A 13992-nucleotide genomic window follows, 5' to 3' on the forward strand; every position below is an offset into this window, starting at 1 on the left:
CCCATCCTATACCTTGTGTCTAGTGATCAGGGTCTGCCCTCTTCAAACCCCAGGACTTCATGACGCCAGCCACCACACCGTTCTGCTGCCCGTCACAAAACAGTCAGTCTCTGCCTCCCTGGGCCGCAAAGACATCATCACTGCCCTTCAAAAGTGAGGGACTTCTGACCATCCCTAATTGATCTTTCACTGGTTCCTTCCATCAGGTCCTTCAGTACCTAGCCATATGCTCTTCTGTGGCAATTTGTGGAGCCTCCAGCACTACCACCTGCCATTTTTCAGCAACTCACAACTTCTAGCAGATAGTGACCAAAAAAAAGAAAGATCCTAAGGGATTCAACAAATACACTGGTGAGTATAAACTCTTCAACTGAGTGAGGAGCAGATCAGGGGATGCTATCGCTTGATGAGAGTCTAAGATGTAGCTTACCCTACTGTTTGGGGGGTAAGGAGTAAGGAGTTACACATCAACAATATTATATATATATATATTATATATACACATAATGTATATTATATATATTACATATAATACATATATTAACATATATTATAATATATAATATAGTATGTATGTAGTATATATTATATATAACATATATATAATATGTATGTATAATATGTATGTATATAGTATATATTATATAGAACATATATAATTATATATATATAGTACAATTATATATATATATATTATATATGTATATATATGTACAATTGTATAATTGTACATTTCGATGCTGCAACATGTTTTTCTTTCCGGAAAGAAACTATCGGTGGGGGAAGGGGGGGGGGCGGGGGGCACACGTATCCGCCTGCACAGGGCACCGAGAAAGCGAGGACACTGGGCCTCGCCAAGCAGCTGAGCCTATCACCAAATCTCTAAGGCGGCCCAAGCTCGGGAGTCAGACGGACCCATCCCCTGCTTATTTGCGCCGCAGCACGTATCACACTTGGAAAAGTGTTGCTTCGCCGGTCGCATTTGGCCTGGCTCCCCCAGCTAGAATGCACTCGGGCCTAGAGCGCCCGGCACGTGGCAGGCGGTCAAGAAAACGCTCGTGAGTGAGGAAGTGGCTGTTACCTTAAGGCGTACCTCAAGGAGTGAGTGAATGAATGGACGAACGAATGACCAGGCCTGTGCCCGCCGAGCGTCCTCAGGCCCACGGCCCCGCGGGGCTAGGGGCACCCAAGTGGGCGCCCGGGGCCACCGGCCCCCAACCTCCGCCTACGGCGGCCGGGAGGCGTCAAGGCCACTTCAGGGCGGAAGAGCCGCCCGGGCTGCCGACCGACCCGCGGACACGCAGGCGCGTGCACCCGCACTTCCGGGAGGTCACTTCCTCCCCCGTCGCCTAGCAACGGCTGGAAGCGTTGCTGACTTCCCGGGCAGCGGTGACGCCGGACTGAGCCGCGTTTCGCACGATGGTAAATCTGGAGCCTCCGTCTGCGACCCGGCGCTTCAGGGGAGCCGACGTCTGGGGGGGGGGGGGGGGGGGGGGGGTGGGACTTTCGCTGCCCTGCCCCCGAGGCCGTCCCTCGCCAGCCGGTCCGGGGGCCGTGGCGAAGGCTGGGGGCTCTAGAAGATTCTTGGAGAGGCGACGGGGAGACCCTGAAGGAGGGAGAGGGCGACCTTGGAGGGGAGAAGAAGATGCTTAGATGGGGGAAGCTGTCTTGAGGGATAGATATCGAGGGGTGGGGGTGGTTCTGGCGAGTGGAACTTGCGGGATGTGGATGCCGAGAAGGAGAAGAGAGAGACTGGGGGATGAAAGATCTTGAGGGGGTGAGAGGGCTCCAGAGCGAGGGAAGTTTGCAAAGGAAAGAGGCGAGAGGGAGAGAAGTCAGATCCTGGGAAGGAAGAAAGGTGCCCCAGGGAGAGCAGGGGGGTGAGGAGAAGGGAGAAGGAGGCGATACTGAGAAAGAAGAAAGGAAAATAAAGAGGAAAGGGAGGAGAGAGATAATAAATAAATCAGTAAACAAACAGACAGAAAGCGGAGACTGGGGATAGCTTGAAGAGGAGCAAGGTTGAGTTTTTAAGAGAGGTGAAAGGGGATGGGAGATGGGGATTAAGAGATTGTATTGGAGGGGTGCAGAAATCACGGAAGAAACAACTGGAAGGAGAGAGGGAGAGGCTGACAGCAGAAAGAGCCGTTTGGGAAAGAAGTAAAAAAAAAAAAAAAGATAAAGGGGGGTTAGTGGTTGTAGGGAGCTATGCACATTGTGTTAAAGACGGCCAAAATGTAATACTGGATCCCCTGTATCACTCTTGTGCTTTGGTGCAGTGTTTCCCAAAGTGAGACGCAAACAGTAGTTGCTAAGTAAAATAGCTCAGAAATAACAAATCACATTGGGGCGCCTGGGTGGTGCAGTCGGTTAAGCGTCCGACTTCAGCCAGGTCACGATCTCGCGGTCCGTGAGTTCGAGCCCCGCGTTGGGCTCTGGGCTGATGGCTCGGAGCCTGGAGCCTGCTTCCGATTCTGTGTCTCCCTCTCTCTCTGCCCTTCACCCGTTCATGCTCTGTCTCTCTCTGTCCCAAAAATAAATAAAAAATGTTGAAAAAATTAAAAAAAAAAAAAAAGAAAGAAAGAACAAATCACACAGAGCGAATCACACCTGAGGAAGTTACTCCTCTTCCATTTTTTCCCCCAGCCTGGAGACTGTATCCAAGAAAGCTCCTGGCACTGTTAGGTCCTGAGTACCACTGTCATTTGGTATTTTCCACGTTTCACCTGAATATCAGACCTCAGGCTCACACCTTTCTTTGGGGTAGAATTTAATAACATGCACTCTCTTCATTTTGTTCGTTCTTACGGTCATTTCTGTCTCGGACAAATAGTAGCAGCTTTCCATTTGTGGTAGTGATGTGTAGTTGTAGTTTCCTTGTAAAAATCCATTTGTTTTTTACTAGCTTTTAGTAGTGAGATAATTTAAAGAACATGCTAGGTATATAATATAGATGATCTTCGTAATGGCAAAAAATGTGACTCCAGTACACAAACGCCTGAAATTCAGCAAGCACATGCTGTAGTTGTGGAAAAGAGGAAATCAGTGTTCCTGCCCACATCAAAGGCAAAAGAAAACTATCTTTTTTAAAAAAAATGTTTATTTATTTTGAGAGAGTGTGTGAGCAGGGGAGGGGCAGAGAGAGAGGGAGAGAGAATCCCAAGGCAGGCTCCACACTGTCAGTGCCGAGCCTGAAATCACAAACTGTGAGACCATGACCTGAGCCGAGATCAAGAGTCAGACACTCAACCAGCTGAGCCACCTAGCCGTTCCGAAAGAAAACTGTCTTGTGACTAAAGTAGCATAGTGTTTACCCATTTGAGGTTAGAAGGGAAAAAAACAAACCCTCATCAAGACACCCTGCAGGATACTGCTTGAATTCGGAATATCCAGTGATTACTCAGGAGTCATATGCAGGTCTGAAAAAGATTATTTGTGATTTTAGCATTTGTAGAAGGGAATAAAACTGGTAACAAGACAGTCTGTGCGTAAGATTAATTCAGAAAGCTGAGTTTAAAACCCAGTGGGGCTCCAACATAATCATTCATGGGTGAATATTCAGCTTGCACTGAGACCCAGGCACGTTACCAAGAGAATCCTGGGATATGTTGTGTTTACAGAGTATCCTGAATTTAATCATCTGAACTCCCAAGTAGGTAACATTTAGGAGTGAGAATAAGATTTCTCATTAAGGGATACTTTTTTTTCTACATTTATTTACTTCGAGAGAGCACACAAGCAGAAGAGGGGCAGAGAGAGAGAGAGAATCCCAAGAAGGCTGTGCACTGTCAGCACGGAGGCCAACATGGGTCTTGATCTCACGAACCATAAGATCATGACCTGAGCAGAAATCAAGATCCAGATGCTTAACCAACTGAGCCACCCAGGCACCCCTAAGGGATACTTTCAGACAGAGGGAGATAATGACAATAGCTCTGTAACTATTTAAAGAAGTGTAATACAGAAAAGGATTTTTTCATACAAATACAGAAAGATCAATGAGTAAAACATGAATGGGAGCAGATTTCTGTCCAATATAGAGAATGCTTTTCCAGCAAATAGAGACATTAAAAATTGAGTGAGCTCTTGTGAGGTAGTAAGCTCTCCTTCTCTAGAAGAGTTCACACCAAGAGATGTGTCAGGGTTGTATGCGGGAGTCTTATGCAGGCTTGGAGACAGGACTTGGCAGTTTCAAAGGTCTCTTCCGAAGGTCTGAGATCATAGTATGCAGTACCTTAGGTTAAGGGGACGGGGGAGTAGGTGTCTTTCTAAACATTTACTTTAGGATTAGGGTTACCGCAAAGACCCCCTTTGGTTAGTTGCCTTCTTGATCTCTTCAGGCGGAGGTGGAAGAAACCCTAAAGAGGATCCAGAGCCATAAAGGGGTGATGGGAACTATGGTCGTGAATGCAGAAGGTAAATATATCACAGGATGCCTTCTAGATACACACAAGCCAAACAAGGACCTGTTGGCTGTGCCTCGCCTAAGACAGACACCTTAGAATTTGAAATGTAAAGTTTATCTTCTGTGTCGTAGCTATAACATGTACTCACCAAATATCTATTGAGTACCTCCTATATACCAAGCACTCTGCTAAGAGTTAAAGATATAAATATGAATAAAACATGTCTAAAAATATCTCTGTATTCCTAAGAAACACTATACATGTCTAATCTTTAAAGCTTTGGTAACTCCTCTAATATTTCAGGGATACCATTGAAAGTATCATATTGAAGATAGGGAGAATATCATTGTTGGCAGTTAGTTTTTATTTTAACATTATAAAGGGTGCAGAGTTTCAGTCTTCCTTTTAAGTGAAATTGTTCCTTTCCCACACTTAATAAAATATTTGAGAATAAATTTTAATACGACTTACAGTATAGTCTTTGTGGATATAGTATAAAAGGGCCAACGCATTTCCACCTAGGAGATCCGTAAACTTATACCAGAAACTTGCTCTCTCTCGTCCCACAATCCCTGCTAACAATCCACAAAGCCTTTTCTCCGGCACACTGCTATGTGCTCAGCTATGGTGGCAAGCTCTGCTAGTTTCATTGCTAATTCAGGCATTTGCAAAGGCAAGAAATACCACAAATCCCAGAGCATTAGTGGAAATAAGAGTAGCTACTTCACATAACTCACGGCGCAACCACAGAATTGGTGAATTGCCATGGCACACAGAGTGCTCTGCAACAGAATCTCACAACTCATCATTATTTTTGGCACAAATCCATCAGCAAATATTTATTGAGCAACTACATACTACCGCCTGTTTACATTCAGACTTCAATCCCTTAGCAGTTAAAGACAGAACACAACCTACTTCACTGAGGGTTTATGATAGTTGGATGAAATGTTAATTGTTGGGTGCCTAGCACAGTACCCAACACTTAACAGAATTATAATTAAATAGTTCTCAGCATGTGGACATTTTAATTGATTTGTACAGCGACAACATTTGATGTGTAAATAGACCATTGGATGTGTTTTGCAAATAGTAAAATAAAATGAGAAATAACACCAAATGAATAAATTCACCCAACTTGAGTGATCAGGAGGGAAAGGATTTAAGATCAGCCTTATAGGTAAGAAAGAGTTCTGCCCAGTATTTCCAGGAAGCGGTGCAGCACGAGCACATTGTTCTGTCTCGTTCCTGGCATGCTCATCAAGTCCACACACCCCCTACGACGGGCTACGTGTGGGGCTTCAGAAAGGTAATGCATTCATTTCCTTCAGCTGCCGCAAGAAGGTACCACACACTCGGTGGCTTAAAACAGAAAGTTATTCTCGGGTCTGCAGGCTGGGAGTTGGAATAAGGGTGTCAGTAAGGACAGCCTGTTCTTTGAAGGCTCTACAGGATCCTTCCTTGCTGCTCTCTTAGCTTCTGGTGGCTTCCGGAAGTCCTTGCATTCCTTGGCTTGTAGAGGCATCAGTCCAGTTTCTGCTTCCATCGTCCCATGGCGTTCTCTCTGCGTCTGTTTTCTCTCCTTGTGAGGACCGCAGTCGTTGGATTCAGGCCCACCCTAATCTAGTGTGACCTTATCTTAACTAATTACATCTGCAAAGACATGCTATTTCATATGCTAAGGTTTAGGATAGACTTGAATTTGGGGGGAAAAGATACTTTTCAACCCAGGACAACTCGTCTTACGAGTCACTTTGGAAGATCTTAGTCAAAAGTGTATAATCCTAGCCATATGCAGCATATGTCTGAAAATGTCCACGGTCTGTGACATGCAATTTCACTCCTAGGAATGTATCCTAAGGAGTGACGAAGAAAAAGATTTAGGTGCAAAGGATACTCACTGAGGCATCATGTACAAAAGCAGTGAAGAAACAGACAAATAAGTAAATAAATCTATCCCAGCAGTACGGAAAATTTTTCATTCATTATGTAATGTTTACTTGGTGAACCACTACTCTATTGAAAATGTTGAAGAATATTTAGAGTCATGGGAAACAATATTAGATGAGAAGCACGGAACAAAGCAGTAGCCAACATTTTCTAATCATAAACATAGCCAGCCACACAAACACACTCACAGTAAATATGGAAGAAAGGACAGGGCTATGTTACGGCGATCATCTCTGAGCGCTGGAATTACAATTGACTTTGCTTTTACTTGCTTGAAGTCTCTCAATATTTTTCTTATCCAAAGGCGGCAAAATACAATTTTTAAAACCCATTAACTTCTTCTAATTAACCCTTACTAAGATAAGATTATGTTAGGATTCGGGGCACCCTTCCAAACACCAAATTAACCATTTTCCCAAAAATATAAATGAGGGTCTTATTTTTGTGGTCAGATTATTAATAACCAGAGTGTGTGACAAGCATGTTTATTAATAGCATATGGTATAAGTTGTGTGAACAGAATTAATAAAATATTCCATTTCAGCAGCCTACTCAATTTTAGATGAAAGTGCCATTTATTATGGTGCAGCCCGGCAGCTTTCAGAAGACCCGGGAACGTAAATGCTGAAAAAAATTTAACTAAGATGGCGTTCACGTGTTCTTGTACACCACTAGTGGGTTCAGTGTAATTCTCAGCAAATCATTTTAACACATCTCCAGGTTTTATTTGTGGCGAGGTGGGCCTTCTACCATGTTTCTACATTTAGATCTCATATGGCATGTTAAACAGAGTCCTTTGGTTTCACCGTTAGTGAAACCAAGGCGCCCTGTCCATGACAATAAAGCAGACTTCCCAATTTAGCCCACTGCTGAGCAGTAGAGGTTTTTATTAGACTAGATTCTTTGCTAACATCGGTTTCCCATTTATACACCCATTCACAGTTTACAATATTGCAGCACTGATTGTTGAATTAGATACTGGTGAATACATATTATTTCTCAGACGGTCATAACTGTCCCATATTCTTATGTATATAAGCCTGATTTCCAGAGGCTCTTAATTTTACATATTGTTGACATTTCTAACCATCAATCATTTGAATTTCATTAGACTTTATCAGCCATCCAGTCAGTTCCTTACATTTTTGAAATACAATCAACCAAAGTACAAATACACAGTTGAAGAGTACCAGCTTACTGGGATCATAAAGAGTCATATTTTAAAGTAGTGCCATAAATTCGGCAATATCCAATTCATATTCTTTGTTCTAGAAGTTCCATCGTGGGGATTTATACCATACATACACACAAATGTGAAATGGCATGCACACGGACATATTCCGTCGCCTTGCTTATTAAAGTCAAAGCCTGGGAACAGCCTAAATGCCTGCCAGGAGGATATACTTGTTACGTGTATCACAAGGCATCCATTCGACAGTCATGTGATGCAGTCATTAACATGCCTAGCCGTAGCCCTATGTGTACTGAATAGAAGGAGTTTCCAAGTGTATTTCATGAAAAATAATTTTTTTTTACAGAATAGAGAACAAACAATACAAAGAATACAAACAAAAAGATACTTGAACACACTTAGAATATCTCTGCAAGGTTCCCAAAGAAACTGGGAGCAGTGGTCACCTCGCAGAAGGGGCCATGAGTGAATTTTATACCATGTGCTAAAATTGCTCCTTAATAAATTATTTTTTAATTACCTTGCAGGGTACCAAGCAAGAGCTCAATAAATATTTGTCGATTGATTTTTTTCAAGTGGTCTGTAATGGATATGAAAACCTCCCAGAGCTTCCACAGTGTGCACTTATTATTCAGAAAGGCTAGCTGTTTTATTTATTGACTTGGATCATGAATAGACTAACTAAATAGGCCTGAGCATTGGATTCATAATCTTGTCATCTACATTTTAAATAATTTATTCTGGCTGTATTTCTGGTTTTGACACCGAGCAGTGCAGACTTTGGAGGTAGTCACTATTCAAAATAAAAACCAGTCCTCAGAAAGTGCCCTTAAAAGGTGAGTGCTTGCTACCTCTCAGCTCCCTGCCCGTTAAAGACACATGCCTTGTGATGGGTCATCAGGTGTGAAAGACCTAACTGACTTCGGGGGAAAGTGGCCAAGAAATAATAATACAGAAATTAACAAACTTGATATAAAACCTTGTTTATTGAACAGATTTTCCTGTAAATATTGTCCTTGTATCGTTTGGCAAGACCTATTCCAGAGTGAACGGTTGTTTTAAAAGAGACTGTTTCAGGGGTGCCTGGGTGGCGCAGTCGGTTAAGTGTCCGACTTCAGCCAGGTCACGATCTCGCGGTCCGTGAGTTCGAGCCCCGCGTCAGGCTCTGGGCTGATGGCTCAGAGCCTGGAGCCTGTTTCCGATTCTGTGTCTCCCTCTCTCTCTGCCCCTCCCCCGTTCATGCTCTGTCTCTCTCTGTCCCAAAAATAAATAATAAAAAACGTTGAAAAAAAAATTTTTTAAAGAGACTGTTTCACAGTCAGAATGGAGGTCCTCAAAGAGTTTCATGAAAAGCTGGTAAAATCGTTAGTTTGTAAGAGCGTTCCACTCTTGAAATCCCCTCTTGTTTAACAGCTTCTGGAATTGCATTCTCTGAGGGACGACCCAGAGTTGTGTTAGCCTCTTCCACTGATCGGCCTTCATTCAGGTGCCTGTGGGATCTGACAGCCACCCCACATTCACCTTCACGTGTCCCCCTAAATTAAAGGCACGTGTGCAAATGGAATCCTGGCAATTCCCTGGCTGTCTGCTAGTTCTCACAATAATCTGAAAGCCCTCTCAGACGAGACACGATACACGTAAAATACCCAGCACGGCACCTGTTAACAAGTAAGCGCTGAGCACCGAGTGACCAGAATTGAGCTGGATTGATTTGAACTGAATTGAATTATACTTGCATATTTGTCTGGCTAGATTTTCCCAGTTAAATTAATAGGTTCAGTTTTAAAATCGCATAATGGAACAATAGAGCACACGAGCAGCTAAATTTAAGAATGCTTAAGCCAAGAGTGAGCGCAAACCAGGGAATGCCCAGCAAAACCACAGTGTCTTTGCTGCTGGATTCTCTAATATAAAATGTAAGGTTTGCAAAATACCGTATGAGGAGCCACAGCGTAATTTTTAAAATCCCCTTTGGATACACTCCTCAACGTGTGCTATGATACCCCCTTCTGTTGCTGGCCTCAGGGGAGGACATTAGCACCACGTCACGGACCAAGCATTTCAAAGCAAAATGGCTATAGACCGACTGCTTGGAGGAGGGCATTAGATGGACTAATATGTGAACTCAGTTGTGAAATAATCAGTGCACAGCTTCCAAATAATGTGTGCACGAAACCCAAAAAACAATACCTACCAGTCTAACAATAGGGGATTGGTCAAATGACGGTATGTTATAAAATAGTGCACAGCCGTTAAAAATAATTTGAGGACCGTGTCACTGACAAGAACAGCTCGGGTATGCTATCACTTAAATGAAGAAAAAAAGCAGTAGTCCAATTTGTCATGATGGTTTGTCACAACTACATTTTAAGACCCACGTACACACAAAAAGACCGGAAGGAAAGAAACTAAAATTGTTGCCAGTGAGTGATGTCGGCCATAACTTTTTCTACCTCTTTAAAATTATCAGTATTTTCCGGTATATCCACAGGGTGCACCTTCCTTTGACAGTTAAAACTTTTAACCCAAAAGTGACTCTTGTAACAGGCATTCCTATCCGAACAACCTTGGACAACTCAACGACGGTTCAGTACGCGGGTCTTCTTCATCAGCTGACAATGAAAGCCAAGAGCACGGTCCGTGACATTGATCCTCAGAATGACCTCACCTTTCTCAGGATCAGGTCAAAGAAACATGAAATCATGGTAGCCCCAGGTAATGTGGCGTTTCACTTCATATTTAAAGCATCTTTCTCCTTTACTGGATAAAAGCTCTGTTTCAAGGAACTGGACATACAGATTTTAACCTGCAATATGGCACGTAGTGTTCTCCAATTACAAAATGAAAGACGTTGGAATCTGAAAAACTCAAGCTGGCAATTTTGTGAAATTAGCGACAGATTTCACCTTTGAAGAATCTGAATTTTTCCCATTTGCATTTATTACCAGTAATCAAAATAGGGATAATGTAGGGAGTGGATCAAAGCCCTGTAGGGTCTTAAACCCTCCCCGCGAGAGAACACATTCACCGGGCCCGCCTCAAGACGGCAGCCATAGAAACACTCCTCTCCTTGAAGGAATTACATTCACAGTGTTCACCAATGTCTGTGTAACACAGGACTCGTGGTCCCAAATCTAGTCTGGAACAAACTTCTCTAGAGAACATCTATGACATCAGAATTACCCATATACTGTATTCTCACCCTGCTGCATATCAAAAGCACTTGGAAAGCTTTACAAAAACAGTTATTGATACCAGAGGCCTTACCCCAGGCCGGTGACTCAGAACCTCTGGAACTGGGTCCCGGGTCGTGGTAGCTTTTGAAAGCTCAGCAGGTGACTCTGATGTGCAACCAGGGTGGGAAACCATTGGTCTACAGAGAGTCCAAGCGATGTTTTGAAGAGAAACGCAGATTAGCCGAAGTATTCACTTAGTAAGTTGAATTCTTCCAGTGGATTAACTTCGTCCGTCTCTCTCCACAGATAAGGAATATCTTCTGATCGTCATTCAGAATCCATGTGAATAGACCTGCTACGGCCCATCCTGTCCTGTGATGCCCAGTTGCAAATGCTTTATTTACTCCTTAGTTATTACCAAGATTATATTCCAATCTGATCTTTCAGACATTATTTACTATTTTCACAAACTATTCTGCACGTCTCATTTAGTCCCTTTCAAATGTATTGTAAAGTTGTGATTTAGTGATGTAATAAATGAATTCTGGTATAGAGGTCTCTTTTTTTTTTATAGTACACCAGACTGAAGGATTCTAGTGGGAATCCTAGCAAGCCTTCCTTGCAACAGTCCTTGTAGTCTAGAGGTGTGCCAAGAATCAACGTGGCTGTGTCCTTTTGCCCATTTCATTAGCACGTCCCGGAGGTTCCATGGAGCACAGCGGGAGCTACCGGGGAGTAGGAAGTCCTCATCCTCTAGGGGCGCTAGATGCTTTCCCGGGTTAAACAAGGGACGTAAAAAGTCAGAGGCGTGGCGCTCAGCAGGGTCAGCTCCACAGCTGAGCGCCTCCTCCCACAACTCCAGAGGGTGTTTTTTTTTACTAGATATTTCAAACATTCAGAAAATAATGAAATGAATAATAGAACAAATAGAACAGATTTCCAAGACCCGTTAGAACAGATGTTACTATTTTGCTGTATTTGCCTCATATTCTCTCTTTTGTTAATTAAGCCTTTTATTTTGATATATCTGAGGATTCACATGAACCTGTAAGAAATAACATAGAGATCTTGTGTGCCTTTTACCCAGTTCCCTCTATGGTAGCGCATATTTGCCTTTTGAGTAATTTTCCCACAACTTTTTATTTTCAGTAACTTCAAACCTGCAGAAGAGTCAAAAAGAGTCAGAAAGAATAGCAGTCAACACTCACCTAAGCTTCACTCACATTCACTGACTGTTAATATTTTACATTTGTTTCATCTCTCTCTGTCTAGATATACCTGTAAAAAATACACACACACACACACACACACAACCATAACCCCAATTTCATACTTAAGGCATTTAATATTGATACAATACCATCTCATACGCAGTCATATTCAAATTTCCCCAAAGGTCCCAATAATGTTCTTTACAGCTTTTTTTTTTTTAATCCAGGATTCTACGAGGGTCACATGTTGCTCTTGGTTACCATGTCTCTAATTTCTTAGCTGTTTTTACAACACCTTGTTCTCTATTTTCCACCTCTAGGTGGTATCGAATTTGTATTTCCTGTCCCTAGAGTCCCCAGTGCCACCTGCTCCCCACCCCCAAGCCCCTCCCGCCAGGACCCAGATGCAGCCTGTAAATAGAGGAAATTCAGCTGAAGAGCAGATCTCAGTCACGGGCTTTCCCTTCCTTCCACACCATGACTTGGAGACCAGACACACCATGCCGGACCCAACCTCATCCTTCAGCCCAAAGAGGTGTAGGTATCATAACTCACTCACCCAGGGACAGCTCAGCGCCTGCTGAGCATTCCAAACATAAACAAGGGCTTGTTAGAATTCAAATGGCAAGAAAATGCATCATTGAGGGAGAGGACCACAGAGATGGTCTATCCAACCCCTTGATTTTGCAGGTGAGGATTTCGCCTGAATCATGGGTCAGGTGTCTTTCAGGAATTGGGTATGTGGGTTTGTATTGGACTGGTCATGCCAATGGGATTGGTGCCTATGATCTTTTCAGGGGGCTTATGCTCTTGTATAAGCTCTACCCCTTCCAAAAAAAAATTGTTTTTAGGAAGTAAAAAGTAGCTCATTGTTATAAAATGTACCAGAGGTAACATTGGATTCCAATACCTAAATCTGTCATCTCCCCATAGTTTCCCAGCCCACCCGCAGCTCGTCAGCAGACGCATGGCTGAGTGGCAAAGCCACTTCCTTCCTCCTGGCCCAGCCAGAAATTTCAAGCCCCATTTGAGATGCAGCAGTGGGAAGTCTCTGGCAGGTACAGATGACCCCATTGCAAGTGCCCGGGCTCTGTGTGGGCTCTTCCTGGGAAGAAAACCCTTCCATCCTGTTGGGTAGGGAACTCTGCTGTGATCCTGCCTGCACTTCCGCACCCAGAGGACACTGTAACCCTTTGTTGGAGACAGAGACTGTGGCAACAAAAGGTAGAACTTGCCAACACCAGTCGCAACGGAGGAGGCTATGATCTTGGGGGATTTGTACCGCCCCTCTCTGCCTTCCAGCACACAGATGTCCACATTCCCCCTTGGATTCATAACAGCATATTAATTAACTCTATTTAAAAGGTGCCTGAACACACAGACTAAAGAGACCCACATCCATGTAAAACCAGTGCCAAAGCTTTTGTTTCCTATGAGAAGTACAAGCCTGGGCTCAACGGTACCTCCCCATCTTGCTATAAACTTTACCTGAACAAATGGGAGAGCTATTTGCAGACTCTCTGGGGGAACATATCCCAACTATAAATATTAATGATAACGAACCTGGAAATGCCAGCTTAATAAAACAGCTGAAAATGCCTTTATACCTCATTAGCGTTACAAGCCCCCAAATCTTCATCACGGAATAGCAGGACCATCCCGGAGAGAATGGGCAAGAGCCTGTTCAAGGCTCCAGCAGGCACAGCCTCTTACAGTCCCTTTTACAGGGTACATTCTGGTTTTTTTAGTTAGATTACCTATCATCTTCCAAAGCAAAAATTACCATGGACTAAGACACAGATCAGTCTTCGTGAAATTACAACGATCCCTAGTACGTCTTTGACATGGGGCAAAATATCCTTACTTTTCTGACATTAGAAAAGAATGCGCCCCACCTTGAATAGGGAACTAGAGCATGTTTACGTGAAATGGCCACAGATATTCATTCAGTCAACCACTATTGGGTCTTATATTCTATTTCTTAAAAAAAACAAAAAAACAAAAAAACAAAAAACTAGAACATGTTTGGAGCTACAACAGAGCTTTCAGAGTAGTAACAT

General features: G+C 43.2%; 1 protein-coding gene across 1 annotated transcript; it reads left to right on the plus strand.

The window, feature by feature from the left end:
- The first annotated feature begins 1316 nt into the window (after positions 1-1316).
- On the plus strand, positions 1317-11271 carry DYNLRB2 (dynein light chain roadblock-type 2). The gene is made up of 4 exons (XM_043599734.1): positions 1317-1422; positions 4338-4413; positions 10093-10260; positions 11028-11271. The coding sequence occupies exons 1-4, from the start codon at positions 1420-1422 to the stop codon at positions 11069-11071; spliced, it is 291 nt and encodes a 96-aa protein (XP_043455669.1). The 5' UTR covers positions 1317-1419; the 3' UTR covers positions 11072-11271.
- The last annotated feature ends 2721 nt before the right edge of the window (positions 11272-13992 follow it).

The sequence above is a fragment of the Prionailurus bengalensis genome, chromosome E2 (assembly GCF_016509475.1).
Source record: "Prionailurus bengalensis isolate Pbe53 chromosome E2, Fcat_Pben_1.1_paternal_pri, whole genome shotgun sequence".
Lineage (NCBI taxonomy): Eukaryota > Metazoa > Chordata > Mammalia > Carnivora > Felidae > Prionailurus > Prionailurus bengalensis.